This window comes from Diorhabda carinulata, chromosome 3, assembly GCF_026250575.1.
Source record: "Diorhabda carinulata isolate Delta chromosome 3, icDioCari1.1, whole genome shotgun sequence".
Lineage (NCBI taxonomy): Eukaryota > Metazoa > Arthropoda > Insecta > Coleoptera > Chrysomelidae > Diorhabda > Diorhabda carinulata.
In genome coordinates, this window is record NC_079462.1 from 31,246,721 (window position 1) to 31,273,028 (window position 26,308).

The 26,308-nt window shown below is 30.8% G+C and overlaps 1 protein-coding gene across 13 annotated transcripts; it reads right to left on the reverse strand.

The window, feature by feature from the left end:
- On the reverse strand, positions 1-26,134 carry LOC130891809 (micronuclear linker histone polyprotein). Of its 13 annotated transcripts, none has more exons than XM_057796791.1 (13): positions 25,978-26,134; positions 25,373-25,614; positions 25,086-25,190; positions 15,258-15,587; positions 12,993-13,049; positions 11,433-11,574; positions 9,318-9,373; positions 8,288-9,234; positions 7,317-7,530; positions 6,704-7,127; positions 5,884-6,335; positions 5,616-5,813; positions 1-3,620 (listed from the first exon to the last, which is right to left on the reverse strand). In XM_057796791.1, the coding sequence occupies exons 2-13, from the start codon at positions 25,609-25,611 to the stop codon at positions 3,440-3,442; spliced, it is 3,345 nt and encodes a 1,114-aa protein (XP_057652774.1). In that variant the 5' UTR covers positions 25,612-25,614; positions 25,978-26,134; the 3' UTR covers positions 1-3,439. The 13 variants fall into 13 exon arrangements, with proteins under 13 accessions (XP_057652774.1, XP_057652773.1, XP_057652776.1 ...); XM_057796790.1 differs by having other exon boundaries at positions 7,317-7,533; XM_057796798.1 differs by lacking the exon at positions 1-3,620 and adding an exon at positions 4,369-4,498.
- Between the last annotated feature and the right edge of the window lie 174 nt (positions 26,135-26,308).

Consider the following 26,308-nt stretch of genomic DNA (forward strand, 5'->3'; position numbering starts at 1 on the left):
TTAGTAGTATCTACATGATTATTTTTAAATAAATAAATATAACGAAAAAGAAATATCACACAAATGTAAATAAAAATATGACTAGAGTATTGTAAACATTAAATATATAGTGCAGATAAAAACAGGAGACTGGAACATTTTGTTGAAAAAATCAATTGCAAAATTAACTTCGAGTTTGAATAAATGGATCTATGGATATGTGTTCAAATAATATTTTTAATTATAAATAGGATTTGCACTATATAGTTTCTGAACCCATTGAGTGATTATAGATAGTTGTGGTATAAATATAATAAATAATATGATGTAAAAAAAACTGTGTAAAAATATAATAAATAAATATATGTAAATAAAAATTTCAGTATATACGTTTTAGGTTCAAATTACAACAAAATAAATATAAATAATAGGTATATATAAATTTAATATCTTAAATTACATTATGTCAAATATTTATAGTATACAAGTATGTAAGTACTTATTTTATATAGGCAACCAACTTTCTCCACTTTGTTGGACAACCAGGTATTATACCCACCTCGGGTTTTTTATCTCTTGACTACTCATATGATTGATATCAATTTAAACTAATTACATTTGATAAATAAACATAAATAGGAAATATTTAGGAGAAAACTACATAGCAACTCAGTGTACTTATTTTATTCAGTATTGTTGCCTACGCATGATTTTTTGGTTGCTTGAACGTTTTCTAATTTCGTTGTAATTAGAGAATTGTGTATATCCAACAAATATTTTCAAAGCAAAATTACTTGATGTTTCCAGGATTATTTTTCCTTGTACTATCCAACTTTCATTTTAACTTTTTATTTGGTTCAATAGCAAATTTTTTTTGGGAGTTCGATATCAGTTTATTCATTGAGGTGATAAAATATTCGGTGAATAAATTTTGAAAACAAAAATTATTGCTCGATCTATTTCAATTGAGTCTCTCATATCTTCAAGTGTTGGAACAAGCAGTTACAAGTTTAAATTAATTTTTGCAGTGTCTATCGGAAAACATGAATTTTGAACAGTTATTACCAAATTGACTAAATATGTACATCTTGGAGGAAATTCTTTATGTGTGTTTTATTTTAAGAATAAGTGTGCCGAAATGATATGATATTATAAAGACGCCTATATCCATAAATGGGCACAAGATAGCCATCAGCAGCTGTAACGTAGTTGGATTACCATCAGGGACCAAATTTCTTGATTCAATAGACGCTTTTGTTATTTTAACTTATTCTTTTTATAGAGTTCTAAAAATATGTAAAATAAGTACTGACACATTCGCATATATCAAATATTAACAATTTGGAATGTTTATAAGCCAAGTACACCAAATTGTTAATCTTGACTACGGTATTAGAAAATAGTTGGCCAACATAAGAACTTTGATGTAAAATTTCTAACCAATTTGCCACTGTGAAAGGGAGTGCATGTATTTTTTTAAATATTTTCGATTCACTCTTCAGATAGCTATAACTCAATAAAAATATATATTCTGTCTAAAAGTCAAAATAATTTTTAAAATAATAGTATCAGTTAAATTTGAGTTCATTTGAACGCTGCTATTTTTCGTGGGCTTTGGATCACGTACAGAATTTGTTTTCTTCATATAAATGTAATACTCCTATATGAACAGTTTCTATGGAAGTGGGAGGTGTTCCAACTAAGTGAAACAAAAGTGTCTCAAACAAGATAGAAAATGAATATTGTCGGCACCGTAACATAGAGACGTTTTTCAAGTGTGAAAGTTACTTTATAGGTTAGAATATCGATGAGTCATTGGAAAAGTTAAAAAATCGTTCTATAGGTATTGTATTGTACCTGAGTGAGAAAACTCTATTAGAAGGAAACCCGAGAGAGGTCAGACACATGAGGAAACAAGAATTAAATGTTTGTATTATTGCACAGATCATTTTAATGCTTTCATTCCTTTCAACCATTAATTTTTAAGTAATCATTTAATCAAATTCAACGATTTTTGTCTACGGTTTCATAAAAATCGATAATTAAGATGGGTAAACCAGTCGGGATTGCTGTAGGGGAGGATTTGTTTAAACTTTAGACCAATTTTTTACACTGTCCTATTCTGTTCCTCTTTTATTTCTTTGAACGATTAATTTAAATACCAAGACAGATGTAGTTAGAACAAATAATATATTGAAGTTTGCAGCAAATTTTGGAAAGTGAGAACTCTTTATTAAACTATAAACCCAAGCTTTCGGGAAAAGTTCTTTCTATCATCAGGGAAACTACAATATAAGTGTTAAATATATATTTTGAAGTTGACTTACGTTCAATTTAACGATGAATTCCTAAGTATTACCTTAACGAAGTAAACCATAAGATTATGGAGTTAAGGTTCACATTGAATATGTGAATGCACAAATTAATTTTAATTACAATATACATATTCAAGGTGAACCTTAACTTCTTAATCTTCTACTATAGTTTACTTCGTTAAGATAAAACCTAGGAATTCATCGTCAAACTGAACGTAAGTCAACTTCAGAATATATATTTAACCGGGGCCGGACTAAGCTAGGGGCTTGGGGGCTATAGCACCGGGCCCCATCATTTGAAAATCATTCTGTATTTTTTGATGTGTTGAGACCACAAATCTAACGTATTGATGTTATTTTGTGAATTTTTCCGGGTTTCCGAATTCCTTAAGGGGTTCCCGTCATTATTTTAGCCCTTAGGCATTATAAATCTTAATCCGGCCCTGTATTTAACACTTATATTGTAGTTTCCCTGATGATGGAAAGAACTTTTCCCGAAAGCTTGGTTTTATAGTTTAATAAAAAGTTTTCACTTTCCAAAATTTGCTGCAAGCTCCAATATATTGGTTTTAACGATATCGGAGGGGTGTAATTTAATCTAGATAATTACTAAGATTTTTTCTAATATTATTTCCAGCTTTATGGTCATTTCTTAAAACTTTTTTTCAAATTTTCGATTTATTTCTAAGCCATTATGAAAAAAATCCCTAATTTTTTTAAATTAAATTAAGTTTTGTTACTAATAATTTTTTTAATTCAATGAATTATTTAAAAAATTCCATTTTTGGGGTCTCATATCCTTCCCCACTTTCATTTTGACACCCGTGATACAGTCGAGTTGATTAGCATTTATCAAAACTTTCTATTACATTTGTAGATTAGAAATAAATTCTCTTGTTCAGAAAATATTTCCAAATAGAACAAAAATAGGCAATCGATATGTCTGATTTGACAATTTCTTCTAGTTTCATCTTTTGTATAGGTAATGCCTAATTTTATATAACAGTCTGGCGACTTGGCAGTAAATCAAAAGTTTAATGTCATACACCCTTTTGTTAAAAATCACACTAATAATATCATACCAAATATAAAAAAAAAAATTATTGCACTTTCTTTATAACCTCCTCCAAACAATCAATTAAACGCTAGGGTGACTTTGACGACCTTACAGGAGAGCTATTTCTCGATTTTGAATGAGAAGATCTTCTGCTGAGTGATCTGCTAGTAGATCGGTGTCTGTAATAAAGACTTTTGCTGCTACAGCTGCTCGCAGAAGAAGGAGAAGAAGGTGAAGCTCTTGTGTAAGGGATTGGTCTCTTTCTTGCACTGTTAGAAATTGTTAGTATACTGTTAGTAACATATTATTAGGCACCACATGCCTTTAGGTTATGTTTTGTTCAAGAAACTAAGTATTCGGTTAGTAAGTGTAATTAGTTTTATCCAAAATAAAAATACATATATGTAAAGTTGGATTAACCTACTAGTCATTTGAATTTGAGAAGCAGGCATTGTAAATATGATTAATTCCACTTATAATTATTTTATCCGTTTCTTTTTTGATACGCTTTTAAGATGTATGAAGTAAAAAATTCATTTTATGACAACGAAAATGATAGTTCCAATGAAATAGAATTAAAGCTACATGATAACAACGATACGGGGAACTTGCTTTCTTTGTGTGTGAACACTATCGGAGGTATTAATATACAAAATTGTATATTTGAATTTTTTGTGGCGTAGAAACTAGAGGTCATTCTTTTAAAATAATTTTTATTATTTGAGAATATAGACCAGCACTTTTAATAAGTAATTTAGTCTCTGAAAGGACATAATAAACTGAGACTAAAGTCAGTCGATCTGTATACAAAGTTAATGAGTGGTAGTTTATTAACAAATGACATTTTCACTAAATCTGTCACTCTAAGTGTTAGTTAAATGATTTCTTGAAAAAAACAACCTGTGAGTTTAAGCTGTACAACATTAAAAGCACTAAATTCATGCAACTTACCTTGTTCGTTCTACTAGCACTAATACAAATTAAGAAAATAAAACAAGAGAAATTAAAACAAAATAATAAAATTAACAGAATTTATTTTACACAATATTATCTACTATGTATTAAAAAACATTTTAAACTTGAATCTTAATACACCAATAAATACAATCTAACACAAAATTGCCTCAAAACTCCAAACTACCTGTGTCTGAAATAAAAAAAGAAACAGAAAATATAAAAAAAAAGCAAAGTAAATAAATTACTAGTAAACATTTAGGAATTCTTTAAGGATTGTTAATATTATTTGTAAAACTTCTCTCACATAATAATTTCCTGTTTAAAATTAGGCAACATTGTACGAATGTAACCCATACAACCTCTTGTGTGTAAACTATCTCACCATTTCTGACGGGAACTATTAGAAGCTGTTAATCATATAGTCCCAAATAAGTGATCCCCGTATTTGGGACTAGACATTGGAAGTTTCATTAATGTATTAAATTATTTACTTTTATTTTGTATTGATGTGACGGTAGTCGGATTATGGGAACAAAATTTAATTATATCATTACCTTAATTATCAAATAGTTTCTTCCAAAATAGTGAGTTTTTCACTTGTGTATGTTAGCCCAGAGATGCATTACAATCAAAACAAAAACTTTTCTTCTTCTTTTATTATAATATTTATAATTATAGTACAACAGGTAACCTATGAGAATTAAAGCAGATAGTTATGGCACAAATTTAAGGCACAAAATAGAAACATAATAAAAAAAGGTATTAATTAAATGCAGAAAAAGTTTTGCTACATTGCAGTACTGGTAGCTTGTAACCAAGTGACTTCATTCGCAAAAATCGATTTTGATTTTTTATTGTCATCCTTTGGTAGGCTTCTAAACCTGGGAATGCTTGAAACAGAAGACGAAGATCTCTGGAATTAATGAATCAGCTGTAAACACTGGGGTCTCCAGTATCGCAGCAAGAAAAGAGGACACAATAGATCCTTTGGAATTCCAAAATCCATATATACATACATGGTAGGCTTGTTTTCTTTGCCTATTACCAGTTTCCCAAAATCGTGCTAATTAATTTCTTTTCAATCTCTTTAAAAATGTACTTCACGAAAAACTACGCATCAACAAAATGTTTTCACTAGTAACATTTTTATGGTTCAAATGAAATACTTATCATTAAAACGGAGCAATTAATAATATTAACAAATAAACTTATGAATCAAACTTTTTATGGCTTCAGAGATTCAGACAATTTAAAGAATTCCATGTTTTGTTAATGAAACATTGGTGATTGTAATACTATAAAGCTACCTGGTTATCCGTCTTCTGTCTAAAAAGCTGGGAGACCCATGCCTCCTGGGTATAGAAGGTGATCTAGATCTTGTAGTACTACTTGATGTTGAACTAGAAGAACTATATCCACTTCTTGATCGAGAATACGATCTTGATCTAGACCTCGACTGCGATTTACTTGAATCCGACGACGATCTACTAAGTCTATCTTTTGAACTGTAAATAAAAGATGTTATTGTTGTTTGATAATTAAGGATCAGAGAAAAAGTGGATTTCAAATACTAACCTCGAGGAAGATTCGGAAGAACTTCTGGATCTCGATTTAGATTTACTCTTACTATTTTTTTCTCTAGAAAACGAGCTCTTCGATCTCGATCTGGTCTTGCTCCTTGGCCTATGTTTTTTTATATTAAAATCGTCCTTATCTATTGATGTAGGACTAATTTCTTTTCCGTTTCTTAGAGGTAAAACTTTGATATCAAAAAAGTCAGCTTCTATGTGTCGTTTAACAATTGGTCTTGGACTTGGGGGTTTTTCTTTTTTCCTTTCTAGACTTTCTTTTGCTTTAGCTGCCAGATCGGATTTTAAAAGTCTCAAGTATCTGAATTCTTTATCGTCTACTTCTTCTTCTTTTTCAAGTTCATTATCTGATGGATCGGCTTCGCTTGAAGATGCTCTTAACCTCACAACTGGCAGAGGTTTTTTCGGCTTTGACTTCTCGGAAGATTTTTTTTTATTCTAAAAATTTAATATACAAAAACATAGAAAAATACACTGATAAGAAAAATGGAATCTTTTACTTGAATTTGTAGTAAAAAGTTAAAAAATAAAGCCAAAATATGATGGGTATTAATCAAAATATGATGAAAAGAGAGTTTAGAAAAAATTTGAAAATATAACATTTTGAAATGTGACGAAACGTTCAAGCTGTCCTTGAAATGTAGATACTTTTTTAATAAAGTAATTTAATTATAGAGAAAAGAATAAAATAATCTTCAGTTATGGTTATCAAAACGTGCGTCAGAGAGTGTAATTGTGAGTGTAGTGATAGAGTAAGTAAACACTGTTTCAGTAAGTAACAGTTCAAGAAATTTCGGTATACTCACCTGTTCACGAACCTTTTCCTTGGTCACCTCAGGTGTCACAGACTTCTTAGGGAGATTTTTAGGAGAAGCAGATGTCAGTTTAGTAACATTTACATCTACATTTCGTTCGTGACTCTTACTTCTAGATCTGGTTCTACCAATTTTAGGTGAATATGTGTTATTTTTTGAGTATTTGTTAGAACGTTTTGAGTCTTCTTTGATTAAATCCACACTTTTATGAGACGATGATGGGATGTCAGTACTTTTTTGATTACTTACTAAAGTTGACAGTCTTTCTTTTGATACTACTTCTCTGGTTTGTCTTTTTGGGGAAAGCTTGGATTCTGGTGAATCACTATGTCGTTTCAAACTTGGACTAAGTTTAGATCGAGTTTGACTATGTTTTGGTGACCTGCTTCGTGAAGGAGACGGGTTCCTATCATATCTGTAAATAAAACAGAAAATTTAACTGAAATACCAAACGAAGGGAATGAAAATATTTTGAGAAATACCTGATATTTTAAACTGATTTATGAAGAAAAATATATAAAAAGATCTAAGAAGAGAAAAATTAAAGAAGTATATAGATTTAACGTGAATATACATTTCCCACAAAATGAAATTTTCTAATTACCTTTCACTCCTTTTCAATTTCTTTTCCATTGATTTCGATTTACTTTTATCCCGTGACTGATGTTTTGTTGATTTCTTCATGGAACTATCTACTTTATCTTTAGATACAGATCTAGAATTTCTTCCATAAGTTTTTTCCATTGAATGCGATTTATCTGCCTTCTTCGATCGTTCCTTAGATAAAGATTTACTTCTTCCTCGTTTTTTTGTAGAATCTGCTAGTAAATGTATTACTTTTAATAGATCAATTAAGTAAGACTACGAAATACAATAGACCAGGGTCGATAATTTTTGAAACCAAAAAAAATTATAGTAGGATGAGACGTATTAGAATAGTCAGAGAATATAAAAAGAATGAAGGGAAAAATAAATGAAAAAAAGAAACCTTTTTTACCTTCAAAACCTTACCCCCACCGACTTTCCGAACTTGTAATTCATTTTATTATTTTCGATGGCTTCTGCCTTAGTTTACAAGTCAAGGAATGAAAAATGAAGATAGTATTCAATATTATGTGTATGTTAGCGACTGGAAGAGATTAAAGTTTACCTTTGACTTTTGAACGAGTTCTAAAAACTGTACTTAAGTTAGTAGGTTTCTTAACTCTAGTCAGAAGTGCAAATACTAATTTACCCCAACTTTGGACGGTTTTGTGCTATATAAAAGAAAAAGACTGCTGACGGTTAACAAAGCTGTGTTGAAAGGAGCTTTCTGATGTCTTGGTTAACTGGATAAGAACTGAGGTGAGTAAATCTCTATTCTCTATTGTTCTTTTTTAGATTTCAAGATATTTTGGGGTAAATTGTTCAATCGTAAAGCTTAACTCTTCTCATAGGAGCTATCTTACTTAGAGATCCATAATACCGGATTGTACAGTATGTTTTTTAAAGTGAATAATGAGAAAATAATCAAATTCATAAGTAGATAATTATAGTTGTTGATTTTTCAAAAAATATTTCAAAATTCAAGTTTACCTAATTTCAGCTTTCTAGCCATTTCCACATACTCCTCTTCGTATTTTTGCTTTTTTCTTGCAATGTCATCCAAACCATCTTCATCTTCAGAAACAATTTTTTTACTATGCTGGTCTGTCGAATCGTGCTTTGATTTTTTTCGGTGTGTTTCTGGAGATTTTGATTTCTTTTTTTTAGATTCTTCAATAGAACGATCTTTCCTCTTCCTATTATCTACCGACTCATCGCCAGCTTTACGTTTGTGATATTTTTCTGATGAGCTGGATCGTGACTTTCTTGATTTATATTTAGAACTAGATTTACTAGCTTTTGAGGTCGATTGACTTCTAGATCTTTCAACGTGATTTGAATTAGATTTTCTCGATCTTCGAGATTCGGATTGTTTTAGCCTAGATAAAGATCTATCGTCTTCTGACGGGGATCGTCGAGACCGTGATGACGATTTCTTCGATTTGTATCTAAATTCTTGCGACCTGGATTCCTTTCTTTTTCTCTCTCTTTCAGGTATTTTCATTGTTCTTGATCCAGATCGTCTTTTTCGATCTGCAGATTTGGATCTAGATCTCTTTTTTCGCTGAGATCTAGATCTAGACCTTTTCTTTTCCGTTGATTTAGGTTTTTCTTTTTGTAGTGGAGATCGAGATCGCTTTCTTCTTTCTATAGAACTTCTCCGTTTTTCTTTGGACTTTGATCTTTTTTTTTCAATAGATCTTGAATGTCTTCTTTTTTCTTCGTACTTAGTAGATTTTTCATATTTTTCGTCCCTAGTGTTCTTTCCACCGTGCGATTTTGAAGATTTTTTCAGTGATCCATGAGAATGGGATCTTTCTTTTTTTGAATTGAGTGATCTAATTGGCGACGAACCTCTCTTATCTTTGCTACGTGATCGATGTTTCGAATCATTTTTAGGTTTGTCAAGTTTTGCTATCTTTGTATTGTTCAGTGAGCTACAACATAAAAAATGGGCATTATATAGACATCATCTTAAATTTAATTGTATATAAAAATGTTAGACAAACAAAAAACTTGCCTATCTCGAGAACTATCTTCAGATGAGTGTCTTCTCTTTTTTGAAGATTTCTTCTTCTGCGAATATAATAAAAAAATTTACATTAAAAATACAATTAATGAAAAAAAACATAAAAAAACTACAAATAACACAAAATATTTCTATTCATGTATACTAGGAGAAAAAGTTAATAAAAAAAATAGCATGTTTTATACAAATAGTTTTTGCCGATGGAAACAATGATTTTTTTTTAATTACTGATATTAAAAGTTGTAGAAATTTTTTTGAAAAAAAAAACAAATTTAACTTAAGTTCTACTATGTACATAAGAAGTGGTTAATACCAATAAATTTTAATATTTCAAGTGCTTATATAATGAGACGCCATGCAGAATATATAACATTACAAAAATTTCAATTCAACAAACTCAATTCTTAATAATATATAGAAAGTATCAACAAATAAAACAATTTTAGCATTTTGAAAACCTAAAAAATGAAGTAATCAATTTTTTTTCAAATATAATTTCTTATAACTCATTGATGATGAAAAAATATTTGGATAAAAAATTTTATTATTTAATTCACTGTTTAAATTGATTGTTTATCTTCCTTAAGATTTGAGTTATTTTGTAATGAAATGATCAAATAAAGGAATCGAAACGTTGGAATTTTAAAAAACACTTGGACAGTTTTATTTCAAGTCCTCAACCCACAACACGATTAGTAATTTCGTACTAAGAAGGAAAATAATATAAAAAATGATTAAAAAAAAACTATTCCCTCAAAAGATGTTTGAGCGAATCCAAGAGTATGAGTTCTAATATGAATTTTTAAATTAAAATAATTTGGAAACTGTCCTCCACTTAGCTTTACCCTAAAACCAGATAGAAATACATATGATTTACATACTGAACACACTATTTACATTATCACTACATTCACAATTGATTGAATGTGAGGGGGTTACTACATTGGATATATGACATATTGCGCCTTGTTGGGTGTATGACACGTTGCGCCTTTTTCCAGTATCTATGTTCTATTATAGTAATCCTCCAATTGATGTAACCGTCGATAAAAAATATTGTAGTATGTAAGGTGCTTGAAATTTGGAACTTTCGTTGAAAAGAAGTTAGTTTAATTAAAAAGTACAAAAATGTGACTTTATGATGGCAACGTCAGATCTGACATATTCACATGTTGCCATATGTCAAAACTTAAATAGCAACCTTCATAGACTGTTTGTCTTCAGTCTCTGAAGAGGATAACTTGGTTATAGAAACGCGCGTCATTCGGGGTACTTGTGGGTAATGGTGTAGTGGTAGTGTAAATAGTGTGTTCAGTATGAATGTCACAGAAGATTCAAGAAATTTCAAATTATAGTTTAAATGATCAACCCTTTGATTATTTATAACAGTAGAGAAAGTACAACAATTATTATTATTATTTCAATGTTTTTATAATTCTGCATTTGGTTTCTCACTATAGGACAATTATTATTCACAGGGTATATCAAAAATACTTTCAGTTCAGTCAGTCAGTTCATATCACAGCTATCAAATCCTTATAAATACTTGGAAAACCTATTCAGCATGCAGTCCATTGCCTATTTTAGTCCCCCAAAGAGGAGTACTTGTTGGTACTTACTAAAAGATGAAAATTAGCCCCTTCGGGCTACGTCCTAGTTATGATGCGTAGGTTCAAAAAGAACAATTTTTACTTTGGTAACAAAAAAATTGCATACATGCAAAAATATATGAACAAAATCGATAAATATGATAAATAATACTGATTTTTTTAATGAGTATCTAAGAAATACAGGGTGTTTAATCATTGATATTTATTGTTAAAAAATATTTATGTATCATGTACAAGATGTTGATTGATCAAATATTTTGTAGTGAAGGTTTCTTGTACAAATATTCACTTACCTTTTAACTGAAAACACCTCGTATTTTATTAGCAATCTATATAATTTATTCAACAATGAATAAGGATGAAGATGAATCAAAACAATGCGATAAAATTTGAAACGAAAAATAATAAGCAATCTAAAATTTTACAAATAAAATTTTAGCAAATATGATCAACAGACATATTATTTTACTCACAGATGTTACTCATACCAACTAACCTCCTTTTTCCTGATCTTCTTTCGTTTTCTATCATCATCAGTACTCGATTCATCATCGGAATCATCTTCTGAATTAGTTTCTTCTGACGAATCGCCTTTCTTCGATTTTTTCTTTTTCTTTTTGTCTTTCGACTTCACGGATCTAACAAAAAATAAAATTCAATTTGTTGTTTAGCAGATAAATCCTATTTCAACAGATATATATTTTTTTCAAATATAGGAACATACATTTCTGACATACCTTTATACATATTTTTGATAATTAGTATCGCGGTTTCCCTGATTTTTTGGCTCTAAAAATCGAGAATTAATCAGATTTTTATTGAAAAATCTTTGTTTTTAGGGTGGATTTATGAAAAAAATAAAAATATGAGAAATATCTCACTTGAAAATTTTCTTATGGTTTCATCATTTTAAACGTTGGAATACACTCACTTTTTTGCAAAGCATCAAAGTTCATACATTTTTTTGTTAATGTATAAAAAAGATAAAACATTTAAAAAAAGTATTTATTAATTTTTTAACAATGAAATTTCATCAATGCCAACAAGTTTTTTCTATAATAATTTTTTTAAATCTAATCGAATCCCCCTTCCTCCAGCCCACCCTTAATTCTCTCTAATATTAAACGTTCTGTTGATTGAGAGTCCTCCAAACATTGGGAACTTAATAAAATTATATCTTCAAAATCACTAGTATATTTTAAACACATATACTAACAATTAACAGTTTAGCATATCGATACTGATATTCGACAACCTGGTCGCTTGACTATGATGAATGAGGTATTTATACAAAATATTAATGTTATGAGATCTACAAAAACCGAGTTCTAGAGTGATGTTACCCCTTAATTTACACCATACTGTACAGGTTAGACGGCGCGGGTAAAAAGACCATCAACAGAGGTCTATTCCCAATGACCAGACGTTCTAATCTACTTGTACATACGCAGTTAAACCGTAACGTGTATGACAACCTTGAGTTACTTATTGTTCAATTAATATTGTAATTGGATGCAACAATTTGAATATGAGAAATATTGAAAAATGACATCTACAAGTAAATGTATGTTCCTGATTTAAAACTATTCCAAATAATAAAAAAAAATTAATGAAAAAAACCACAGTGTTCATTAAAAAATACTATGAAATACAATTTATTTTTAGTGAGATTCTAATGCTTGAACGCACCTTCCAAATTTCCAAATTTCGTGTAGGAGGATCTGCTAAACATATGCAAGTAGAAACAAGTAAAAAAAGGTTTTTCGTGAGAGAAATGGAAAATTATTATTGGAAAACCATACCATTACCTGATCATATTTACAGCCATCTTTTTAACGTACGGCAAAAAAATATATTACCAATATATTAGTATTAGAATCAGAAGTTTCTATTTATTATAAACAAAAGAAAGTTGATGCAAAAAATCATCATTCATTTTTTTACACCACAAAAAATTTGTATCCTTCCACTTTTACATTTCTTGAAATAATTTGAATCAGTGTTTAATTTTGTGTGGTGTATTTATTCAAAAATGTCTCCCACTAATTTCATTTACCTTTCTTTCTTTTTGCTTTTTCTCTTCTTTTTCTTTTTACCATCTTCCACAGTTGGACTAGAACAATTTATATTTAAGTAGATTTCATTAAAGTTGGAACAAATTGCACACATAATAAATGTAAACAATCTTTTTTGCTAATTTTTATCATTATATTAAAGAGAACGCAAATAAAATAATTAAACTATTAAATCATATGTTACTTTTTACACAAATCTAAACAAAAATTAGAACTTTTTAAAAATGTGTCAAAGTTTGTCTTTTTACATTTACAAACTTCAAAATACTTTCTATAACCCTTGATACAATAACATCAAAACACAAACAAGTATTAAACTTTAATCCAATTAAACTGAGACCTTTACACACAGATAGACGAACCGGAGAGGACGAAACCTCTATCCACATTTTTTTGATGTATAGAGAATACAGAACATCAAAGCATTACACCTGGGAATGTATGAAGTAGAAGACAAAGATCTCTGGAACCTAGAGCCATCTCACATTCTGAACTTTCTAAGAGGAGTGGGAATGGATCAATTGTAAACATTGAGGATCAGCAGTACCAAAGCAAGAAAAGGGAACACAATAGAACCTTTGGGTCACTATGAATTTGCAACCTGAACTATATACATACATGCAAGGAGTTCGAATAGTCCCAAAGCACTGATGAATGAGTCGATTATCTATGTACATATATAAAATATGTTTTCCAGTGTTTCATCTACCTCTCCAGAAAAGTTGAGGTCGCAGTTTTTCATGCTCAAGAGGTGTTTGTTCGAGTGGCGGTGACCCATAGGGAACCTTTTTATAGTTTATACAGCCTAACCTAACCATATAAATATTATTTGACTGAGGTTGGTTGAGTTAATTTGATTAGTGGACTGTAAAGGTTTCTTGCTTTGATTGATATGATTGATTGATTTAGTTATGAGTAAAATTGAACGAATGAGTTAACTTAACCTTTTATTTTATTTCTGTACATTTCTAGACTCCCCTTTCGCAACTACTCCTTTTTTAAATCGGAAATATTATCAAAAAATACAAAAAGATTCCATAGAGGGGTACACAGTGGGTGGCTTGAAATTATATATCATAGATGATCAAATAAAAATTATATAAAATAAACTTAATAGGGGTTTTCTGTTTTCAACTGTTGGGAAACACCACGGTGGTCTTGTGAAAGTGTCGAAGCCCCCTTGTTGCCAACTGTTGACGTGGGTTTACAAACTATGTTTTGACCAATGTATCAAAATTGCCCATAATTTACAAATAAATTTCATCGAAATTCAATTATAAATGTTCGTTAAAATTTTGTTGTATAATGATAAAATAGAACGATAAGTAAATATCTTAGAAGTACCTAAAGAAGACGGGAAAATAAATGTAGAAATAGCCAAAAGGGCGAAATTATGGATCAAAATAATATTGGAACGCAAGGGCATGGAAATATCAATTAGAAAATTGAACCATAAAGAGGAGAAATGACACTAGAAGAAGGCAATAAAGAAAATAAAATAAGAGACCTGAGAAGAACAGCGAAAAAATGAGGACACTATAAAAACAAGAATCAATAATAGAAAACATAACAAAAATATCTGAATTGGTATAAAAACGTCGTACTGAGAAAAATAATAACCACTGAAAACACAATTAAAACCGAAGGAAATTGATACACTAAATAAAGTTCTGTAGACAAAAATAAAAGACACCTAGGCCTGAAATAATAAAAAGTACAAAATTATAACTTTCTTGAGTTATTTTGTTGTTTAATAAGTTGAAAATTAAATGTTCGTCTATCACTTTGTCGAAAGTAATTTGAGTGTTTAGATTGTGAAGTTTGTTCCAATTATTTTAAACAACGGAAAATCAAGGTGATCTAAACGGAAATAAAAAAAAAAACAAAAAGAAAAATACAGCTTACATCAAATAAATAAGAATATTTAAATAAAAAAGGTAAACTTTTGATACAATCAAATAGGTAACTTGAAATGAAACAAGTCACATGTTTATATAAATAAATCCGAAGCACGTTTCGATATATGAATTTATCATCTTCAGAGACTTAATTTAACTTCGGGCTCTGAGGATGGTAACTTGGTTATAAAAATGCACCTCAGTGAGACAGAGTAATTTTGAGCATTAGAGTAATGGCGTTAATTGACATATTATGTGTATAATAGGAGAATTTATCATAAAATAATACGAACATATATATATCGTTTACCTTTTCTATTAAAATGGATAATTCTTAGTTGTACCAACCTATCTCTCGTTTTCTTCTTCTTTTTCTTTACACTTTTGTCTTTATCCTCGTTCTCGTCCATTTCCTCTTCATCTGGTTCTGGACTAGGCGTATGGACCAATTCATATCTTTGAGCTTGAGATTTTTCCAGTTCTCTTTGTTTTTCTCTATCAAGTGCTTTCTGCCTCTCCTTTTCTTGCAAGGCGACGCTTTTCGCGAGTTTTTCTTTAGCTTGTCTATCGGGATCGAAGCTGCTACCGTCTACGAAGTACTCTGAAATACCGAACGCTTCACGTAAACGAGCATTTTTTTCCTGTTGTGCCTCGGCAACTTGGTGGGTCTCAGTCACGCTAAAACAATCAAAATATTTTTAAAAAATCACTCGAACTCTAAATCTCTTAGAAAGAGACGACAAATTATTTTCACTCGCTCTTTGTACGTTTGCAGCGTGGTAGTCAATGAGCGACCTTCACAAATCGTCCAAATATATACGAAATAATGAAAAAATAATTTTCAACGAAAACTATCGTTGATCGTAATAACAATGATATGAAAATAATCTTATTTTAAAGAAGACTGTGGTGAATAGTATTAACAGAAAATTAACCTATTACTCACTCATTCGTGCCATTAACGCAAACCATTTTTGATATAAACAAACAGTGTTGTTCTCAAAATTTATGATTTAAAAAAAATCTCGTCGTATATTTTTTTCATCAAACAATTCACCACCTCTTTTTATACTGAAATGCATTCCCCTTGGTGAAAAACAAGGGACACGTGACAAATCGATATCAGGCAATGTAACCCCTGTTTAAAACGATGACTCAGTTCATTTGTACACTGAGAAAACAACAAAATTCGTGTTGGGTTTGAATTTTTGGAAATTCTATCTTTTAAGGTATGACCTTGACCTTGGGATATGCGGTAGGGCGTAAAATGTCAAATATACGAAAATGGAGGCGGAAAAGATAAATGAAAAACAAAGAGCACATATTATTGTATATTTATCATGTGTTTAATTACGTATGTACAATAGAATTCATTTAGGTGTAATATGCCGTCGATGGCTAATTGATACTCGGTAAATATGGCAGTAAATAGAATGAAATACGTGTATTTCAAGGTAAAGAAGAGTTGTACTTCAAAAGATGGAATTCTACCTTAGGTTAGGTTAGTTTTGTACTCACTAGACCGATGGGAGCAGCTTACTGAGCTTATACCGAACTACACACCGATGCAAGTATACATGGTTATGGAGCATGCCTTTTGCAGCGATCTGGTGACTATTCGAAGCTGCACCCGATATACTACATGAGTAGAAAGACGATCCCTGCAGAGATGAAGTACTCGGAGCTCGAAGTACTTACCATTATTAAAAGTGTGAAGAAATTCAGAATCTACTTATTGGGAACGAAATTTAAAATAGTTACAGACTGTAATGCATTCACAAAAACCATGGAGAAAAGGGACTTTACAACACGAGTTGCACGATGGGCCCTGATGCAAGAAGAATTCCAGTATGAAATTGAGCATAGACGAGGTACATAGATGGCTCACGTCGATGCTCTTAGCAGGAATCCATTAGTACTGACAATTGCTACAGAATGCGGAATCATTCGAAGAATTAGACAAGTACAAGAGAAAGACGAACACGTTAAGGCGATAAAAAGGATTTTGACTACAGAAGAATATGAAGATTTTTATTTAGAGCATGATATATTGTATAAATACGAGAATGGATTAAAATTACTTGTAGTTCCAAAGAACATGCACAATGAAGTAATAACAAAAGCCAACGAGCTAGGACATTTTTCAAAAGACAGAAGAAGTAGAGTAAACAAGGAATTTTACATACCAAGACTAAAGAATAGAAGCGATTAAAAATGACTGTATACCTTGTAAATTAGGGAATGAAAATAAGAAAGGATACAATTTAAGGAGAAAGAATGCGAATGTATATAGGAAGAATGATTTGGTTGCCATAAAAAGAACCCAGTTTATATCTGATCCAAAATTAAAGGGAAAATTTTTAGGTCCGTACGAAATTGTTAAGGTTAAAGAAAATGATAGATATGACGTTGTTAAAATCGGAAATCACGAGGGACCCAACCGAATGACAACATGCGCTGGCCGCTGAATATATAAAACCGTCGGTCAGCTATGAAAGCGACGAATCCGAGGCGGATTCTGAACAGGATGGCCGAATGTACAATAGAGATTATTGCTGCTCGACTCCATCCTACAGCCACGTACGAAACACGAGTTCAGCAGCCTAAAGCCGCTGAAGATCACGCAACTAAGACGGCTTCCCGCGTGGTCTCCCGCTCATTTAGCGTATAAGCCACATACACGAATACTTTTATTATCAACCTTAGTTCTCTTATTTACATTGTACATAAGTAAAGTGTTTTCATTGTTTAAATTCTGTAATAAAAGTGTTTTCTTTCTAACAGGCGTTTTAAGAAGAAAAGAACCCTAGATTTCCTACAAGTTCCTAGAACAATTTCCTACATCACACTAGTGTCGCGTTTTATTGAGAAATCGGGTTGAGGCAGGTTGTGAAAGCGGGCGGCATTAAAATGAAAACTGACTGTAATGAAAAAATATATAAAAGGCAAGTGACCGGCGAAGAAAATGAATAATTTGGTGATTTTGTAAAAAAAAATGTAATGATAAACATAGTATAAAAGCAAAACGTAAAGAGAATTGAGTTGGTGAACTAAAAAGAAAAAAATGGAAGCGGAGACCTGGAAGGGAAGTCGATAGGACAAAATACTATTAATTAAAAAGAGAATTAAGTTTAGCATATTTATATAAAACAAATTTTCAATGAGCAGTCCTTCTGAACCACCTACATTGACTATTAATTAGAATGTGAATTGAAACATAGCGATAACAGAAATTCTGATGTGTTCAAATGTCACCTACCTAACAACGGAGCGCATGGTTTTTCCACTACCCCCTATACGTAACTGAGGACCATTATTAGCGTGCCTCGCGCCACCGGCAACATCGCACTTGCAATGACAGCAACATCCCTCCTTTTGGAGGTTACCGTTGAAAGGTGCTCGCTCTTGAAATGACTGAAGAATCGCTCCCTTCCACAACCTCTCAAATATTGTCTTTTCATCCAATGAGAAATGATTTCGATTTGCATTTTGTTTTTTACGCGCGTATAAATCGTAATAAAAGAACTTGTTGGTACCAAAACGGTTTTTTTTCCATTTTTTCTTAGCCTGTCGTTTATTATTAGGATTGTGAGGATTTTTAGAACTTTGTCCAACTATGCTACCATAATAAGTCATTTCTTGTTGAGACATCTCGGTTGTAGATAAGTATTTTTATAACATTCTATTTGTTACATAAATATTTGGAAGACGATTTTTATATCACTAAAGAATATCAATTCACTATCACAATATAAATTATTTTGTAAAATTCAAAATAAATAAAATAATTTCAATTTAAATAACTATTTTTATGGAAGACTTCGTTTCGAATTTGGTTTATATACACTTTAATTTAACGTGGAAGACATTTCAGATTTTGAATATTTGCGCGACGGATTATCTCTCACATATCGATGAGAGATTTTCTGGATTTTCCGATTTTCCAGATAATCTCGACGCCTGGATAGATCCTTTGAGGACCCATTGCTGTGTGGAACTGAGGGGTATGATGAAGTAAAGAGAGATGAGACGAAAAATGATTATAGCGAGACTGAAGACAGAGACGGAGTTTACAAATTTCTATAACATTAAAAAAATAAATCAAGACTTCGATCACATGATATTATACATGATATAAAGTTTCAAATAGATTGATTTGGGAAAATGTTGTGATGTAAATTACTTTCTTCGGTAATGTATATGAAATATCAACTATTTTTTTCAGAACAGAGCAAAGAGGAAATCCAAGATAAGCTAACCAGAGCCATGCGGATTTTAAGAAAACAACTCGATGACCATGGACTATTACTAGCGGTGGATGAAATCGATTTGATGCAAATTTTAATAATACTGAAATGTCGAAAATCGAAGAGCTCTTCGTCGAGTCGAAACAATCAATAAAAACTTTAGGATTTACATTACACTCGAAAATGCGTTGTAGAAAATACAAGATCAAGAGTACAACTGCCACTTTTGTACGGTGCAGAAATATGCAGATACAAATCCACCGCGAAAGATAACCAGGGTGCAAAGCAGAGCAGCTCTTAGAGTATACCGCTCGATATCAGAACCAGCAGAATTAGCCATTGTGGGAACCATTCCAGTAGATCTGCTAGCAATCGAAAGCAGGAGAATACCTAACGAGGGAAAGGCACGAATCGCGCAGGAATAAAGAATCGTGACCATGGACCAGTGACAGAATATGTTTGGTACGGATCAACGAGGTAGGTGAAGTGCGCGCCTCTTAGCATACTACATACTTATACTGGATGAAGAGAAGTCAAGGGTAGGTGAACTACTGTTTGGACACGGATATTCTCTACCCTACCTGTTTAAACGCTCGTTTGAGGATTCGCGGACAAGCCACGGACAATGCAGAACGCACATTCTGGAAGTTGCAGCTCAAGATAGTGCAAAAAACGAAAATATCGTAGATGAATAATCACGAAAGAAACAACTGGTACGCCGTCTCTGAGTAGGTAGAAACAAGTTTATGCATGAATAAACGGGACAGTTTGGTCGGGTTTAGGATGTGAACCTAAAGAGGTTTAGCTTAAAGAGGAAGGGTTCTAGTGGGTCGTACAAGTGTAGTACAACCCCACACTGCGGTCAGTCTCGTATGATCAATGATTTCCCTCCTCTTCAGATAAAAAAATGTTTTTAATGAAAATATATTTGAACACACATCTTGTGAGTAATTGTTTTTATTACGATTCAAACTGTTGGTAGAAAATTAAATATTATATCGTATTCAGTATAGAATTTGAACTAAAATTATACTGAATTTCCAGCTTTGAATATCAATTTCAATTCGAGAAGTCCAGTTGGCTAATTTACTAAAAAAGGTAAATCTGAAATGATTGTTTAAATCGCAAGATTTCAAGTTTGATATTTTTTTTTAGGTTATGATTAATTTACATATTGGGAATTTTCGGGACTACTCTCGTGAAAATGTATGGGACAGTGAGAAGAACCAAAGACAACGAAAGAAAAGCAGCGAAAAAAGTCTGTTGAAAAGATAAAGAAAGTTTAACACTAACACAAAAAGAAAGAAAACTCATTAGATAGTAATATAAATAATAACAATATGAAAATAAAAGCTTATCAGTGATTTTCGTTGGTTTATGTGTTCCAAACCTTCCCTAAAACTAATCCAAACCAAACCACATCACAGTAGGGATGATTGGGATAGCCCCACCCTTATTTTTATATGTGTTTTAAAAATAAATAAGAAAAACTAAATTTCTCATTATGCTTCGAATAGTATAAATAAAAAATTAATTTATTTGGACCGCTAGCTCTGATGGAGAGCGTTGTGGAAATGGAATTTTAAGGTGGTTAAGTTTATGCATCGAAAAGTTACGTTTACAATTGAAAAATCTAAAAATAGTATTCAAACTATTAGGTTTCCTTGGAAAAAGGTAGTCAACTACCCCATGTTGATTCAGTTTTTTACTTTGATCAACTTTTTTTTTTGAAAAAAAAAAACGGTAAATCTTTTTCTATAATACCATAAAGAGTATATTTCTAAAACTAGTATTTCGTAGCTTATTCCGTTCCTGAATTGAATCGGAATGGGGGAAGAGGACGGGAGAAATAGAGGGGGGAAGCAGGCGCAGCTTCCGGAATTTCAGCGGACGTGAGGAAATCGATATTATTAAAAGCAATAACTTGTTGTCGTTTCAACTTGATGATAATTAAAAGCTTTTTTTAGAGAAATAACGTGAGATTTTTTAAACAGAAAACGTTAATTTTCTTGTGTTTTAAAACGGGAGAAAAAATAAAACTACTTTTTAAACACAACATCAACAGAAATTTCACACTGTAAATACGGAATCACGACAAATATTTCAACCAACAATGTATCATGTTATTGAATTTTTGAGAACTTTTGACCATTGAAAATAGAAATTAAACTATAGAATTTTTAACCCTTGAAATTGAAAAGCAAGAGCTACCACTTTCTTACCAAAGACAATATCCGTTATCTGTTTTACAAAGAAACTTTTAACCAACTCAACTACTACTTCTTTCTATAACAGAGTCAATACATATCTATCCAGTATGAATATACAATTTCCAAATATCTATGATATATCATCAATAGATGCTATCCCCCTATGGACAATAGCCCTCCGTACTACAGACTTAGAACTTGCCCACCTCAATAAATCAGAAACACTAACAAAAATATACTAAGATAACTTTAGGTGTATACACAGATGTTTGAAAGAACCAAGATGAAACTCGAGCCGCCTTCTACCCAGAAAACCAGTCGAAATCCTTTGTACTCCCTCCTATAACATCTATCCACTCTGCTGGATTGTTTGACATTCTAGAAGCACTTAACGAATTTTAGAAAATTGGATCCAAGAGTATCCTTAAAATAACAAATTTCCCAACCATCATATTTCAACCATTTCTAACCATCATATTGTCATTCATATTAAGAAGAAGTTATGAACTTGAAGATGAATGTTAATTTCATGTGGGCTCCATCCCACACCAGAATAGAGGAAAATGAAAGAGTAGATAGATTAGCAAAAAATGCATACAACAATAAGCAATCAGTAAAGAGTAACTATATAGTACATACCGATTTCAAAGCATGGTAAGAAACAGCAAATCAAAACCAACACGAACTTTCCGAAACTTAAAAATTCCAACAATATGAGTAGAAATAAACAAATGATCTCCTCCCGTCTAAGAATCGAACATACTTGTATCACACATGACTACCTATTAGTAAGGAATCACAAACCAATGTGGGGGATGTGCAATAGTGAGTTAACTTTGAAACGCCTCTTAACTGACTGTTTGAAATATGACAAGGAACGAAAAATGAATCAATTACCACAATCACTGGAAAAGATCCTTCAAGAAGACCCAAAGAAACTTATGAACTACCTGAAAGACTACAAACTTAGTAAAAAGTGTACCAATCCACAATTATTCCCTAATAACCCCGGGTAAAAAAAACTTTTCCTACTGACGTCATTACTCTGTATCATAGATTATTCTGTAACAATTGTTTGAAAAAAGATCGACATATTTTCATTCTTTTCATTTTACTGTTTATTTTGTTATGTTACTTTATGATAATACTGTATAATGTTTTTCTGATTTGAACCATTTTATTCTAAAAGAACTTAACTGTAGCCTTATCAATTATTTTGTCTACAAAGGATACAGAATTATACAATCTATAACTGATAATAAACATTTTATTTTGTTTATAATATCATGAAAATATTTTAAAATCCTAAAAAGATTTCTTTCCTTTGACTTTGAAATATTGAAATAGTCAGGAGTGTTGAAATTTTATTCAAATACAGTTTAGATAGTTTTTTCTTATTCTTTCACCTATAGAATTTTTTTTGATTACTGAAAAGAAAAATTGATTATAGGTCGTTTGTACCTTTCACAATTACCTTCATTAATTTGGAAATTGAGCTTTTCTAATGCCAGAAGTCATAGTTATTTATGATTTCAATTATTAAATCACACTGTATGATTTAATAAGGAAATAATACAGTAGATTAGGAAAAAGTGAAAAATTATGCTCATAAGTTTAATTACTAGAAAATGAATCAAGGGAAAAATATAAAATAAAATTACTTTTAAATTTAAAGATCTGATAGATACTTGATATTTGAAAAAATAGAAATTTGAAAATGAGATAGCAGAAAAATAAAGCAAACAAGAAGTAAGAAAATAAACTAAAATAAAAAAATAATTAAAAGAAACAATATTGAAACATAAATTTGCAGCTCCTACAAAAAATAGAGGAAAAGTGTACTAAAATAATGAAATATACAATAAAGGCTAATTATCTAAATATTAAACCTGGTGAACCGGTTCACCAGTCAAATAATAATGCTGCTGCTAATATACCTACCCGCTTTATGAAAAACAAACAAAAACAACAAAATCACAAAATATATCCTCAAACTGAAAGGAACAGTTTTTATTTAGATTGGAGCTCTCTTTTTGTTTTCTTTGGGTCACTTGGTCGTCTAGACTACACAAAACAATTCACCACTACCTAGCTCTGTAAAGGAGCAAATCCAATATCGGGCCGCGATGAAGTGATGAATATTGTGTTTTAAAATTCCTTATAATATAAATTCATATATATAATGTAGATTGCATAAACCCAGATATAGATTTCATCTAAAGGTGTATAAGATTAATAAGAAAGAATAGCCAACAAATAATCGTCAGTAATGTTACAGTTTTTATTGGACTGGTAGGGTTAATGGATTTGGCAGCTTGAAAAAGTAATAGAGTTAAATTTAGTCTTTACATTTTTGAGTTTTTTATTACATAAAAAGTTAATTATGTATTTTTATTACAGCTTTTCCATAAAAATGAATGTTGACTGTTCTGTTACAATATATTTTTTTGAGATTAATTCATAACAGCTTTATGTTAGCAGTATTATTCTTTAAGATAATTCAGCAATATTATTAATAATGTCTTCTTCATCACCTGTATGAGAGGATTCATCATTTCAATTTGTTTTCAAGTTTTTATAGTAATCTTATTTAACAGGAGAAATTAATTTTAGCAGGTCCAATCATGTCTCTCCATTTTTCCCTTGTCACAGTTCGACCTTTAGGATATAATACAAGGCCGATCTACATTAAAACTTTGCTGTCTAATCACTACAGATTTTCTCATATTAATGGCTTTAAATTCTGTATCATCATTATAGTCAAATTTGACTTGTATGAGATGGGGTTCGGATCTTTCTAATTTTGTCCAGCGCATTTTAAGCCAATTCACTGGAAGCCCTGTGACAGTTACTTTTCTGTTAATGATTGATTGTAATAAAGGTTTTGTTGCTTTTGTAAATTTTGTATTCATTTATCAGGATAACGACTACTTTTCCTCCCAATCAATGTGTTTGTTGGGTTTGTACTATTGCAATCACATGAATCCAAGGAAAACAATAAACGTCTTCTTGGACCAGACTTTCTATTGAAAAATCGTATTGAAGGCTCATCATAACAGTATAATATTTATTTTTTTTTTTTCAAACAATCTGGGAGTAATATTGAAAAGACCAAGAAAATACGTAGTCTGTGTAATAATGGTAAAGTATATAGTAACATTCAGCTTGCATGATTACTGCTTTACTAACTATAATTTGCATTCCTCTTCATTTTATCTGTTCACAAATGCGATTTTATTACAAATATTATTGAGAGGAAGAAAGCAAGAGAGAAAAAAGTTATTATAAATATAAAAAGTTATGACTAAACCAAGTGCTTTGACACTTAAATTTTAGATTTATCACAAAATTCATCGGTGTGGGCACAAAGCGGCAAATATACACATAAACCACCTCTTAAGATAGTTAGCTTACTCTTGATGTTTACACCATTACACCAGCACAACCTCAACACTCACAATTATAACCTTCAATCCCTGAAGATGATAACTTGGTTATTGAAACATGGGCCGGGCAGTGTAATTGTGAGTGTTGGTGTAGTATAAACAGTATAAATATCAACATTAGTTCCAGATATTCCAATTTAGTCATCATCATTGAAATAAAATAATAGACTAACACAGTTAAGACAAAAAGCTCATAGAAGTTACAAATCCATTTTCATTATTTGTGATTAAGCTTATGCTTGAAAAAATTATTTAATTGAACTAATAATTTACCTTGGTCTCCCCCATTCATCAAGAGGTGTTTGTAACTTGGCCCCTTGTCCCATTAACATATTTCTGTAGTTGTTCACTTTGTTGGTAATTGCTTCTTCAGTAAATCTAAAATCAAGTAAGTCATTAAAAATCTGATAAACTTATTTTTCAATTTCTGAAAACTGGTCTTTAAAAGTTTTAAAACTACTAAAATACAACAACTGAACTTTTTTGATAATAATTGCTGTTGAATGTTAAATGAATACAATAGCATCTATATTATCAACCATCAAATAAAAATAACTAACCCTTGTTCTTCTAGAATATCTGCAAACTCAGCACATTTCAATTCAATATTTCTTTTTCTTTCATGATCCAAAATTTCCTTATTTGGTTGTTTATTTGAAGCTGCATCTAGAGTGGCCAGTTCTTGTTCTGTTTTATACATTTTGTCTTTTTCCTTAGTTCTAACCAAAGCCCAGTTGCGTTGAACATGGCCATTTGTTCCAGAACCTCTAGGTGTTGGTAAGCCGATTCCATTATACATATTCTGAAAATTAAATTAATATAACAAAACAATAATGAATTTTGTTCCTAGTCAGGAATCATATAAATCCAAAACCATGCTTGTGAATGGTTCCTTTCGAATTATTTAATTAGATTTAATTTCAAACAATTGAAATACTACAAAACATTGAACAAATTAGCAGAATAACTAGAAAATATGATAAAGTCAAAAAACTGATGTAATAGTCATACAAAAGAAGTGAATAATATTACAATTCCCTATCTTCTATATAATAGAAATTATAAAAATATTTATTTTAATACTTATCTGTGGGCAAAAAATGTCTAATTACTTTATTGATTTTACAGATTAGTTATAGGGAAATAGATTGAATGAAATACTTACGTAATGTTATTTTTTTACCAATTGAACATTAGAAATTATTCATTTATCAATGTAAAGTTTTGTTGAAATAGAATATTCTTTACCCTTAAAAAAATGTTACTATTAACAATTTTTAGACGTATTTATAACACAGAACTAAAAATATATTTATGACAATCGACAACTATACAGAAAAAAGCCTGTTACATTTGACAGATACTTATGGTTATAGTTCGAATTCCTCGAACTAGCTCTGTACCACAGAAGTGTGCAATAGATTTTCATAATTTTCATAAATTGTACCATGAAAGATTAAATAGTTATTTAGTTCAATAAAATCTGAACCATGATC

Coding starts and splice junctions, on each gene's coding strand:
- LOC130891809 (XM_057796788.1), bottom strand. CDS start 18,560: ATGTCTCAACAAGAAATGACTTATTATGGTAGCATAGTTGGACAAAGT. Junction 13,050..15,257: donor AAGAAGAAAACGAGAGATAG/GTTGGTACAACT, acceptor AAATTGTTCTAG/TCCAACTGTGGAAGATGGTA. Junction 3,621..5,615: donor GACAGAAGACGGATAACCAG/GTAGCTTTATAG, acceptor AATTTCTAACAG/TGCAAGAAAGAGACCAATCC.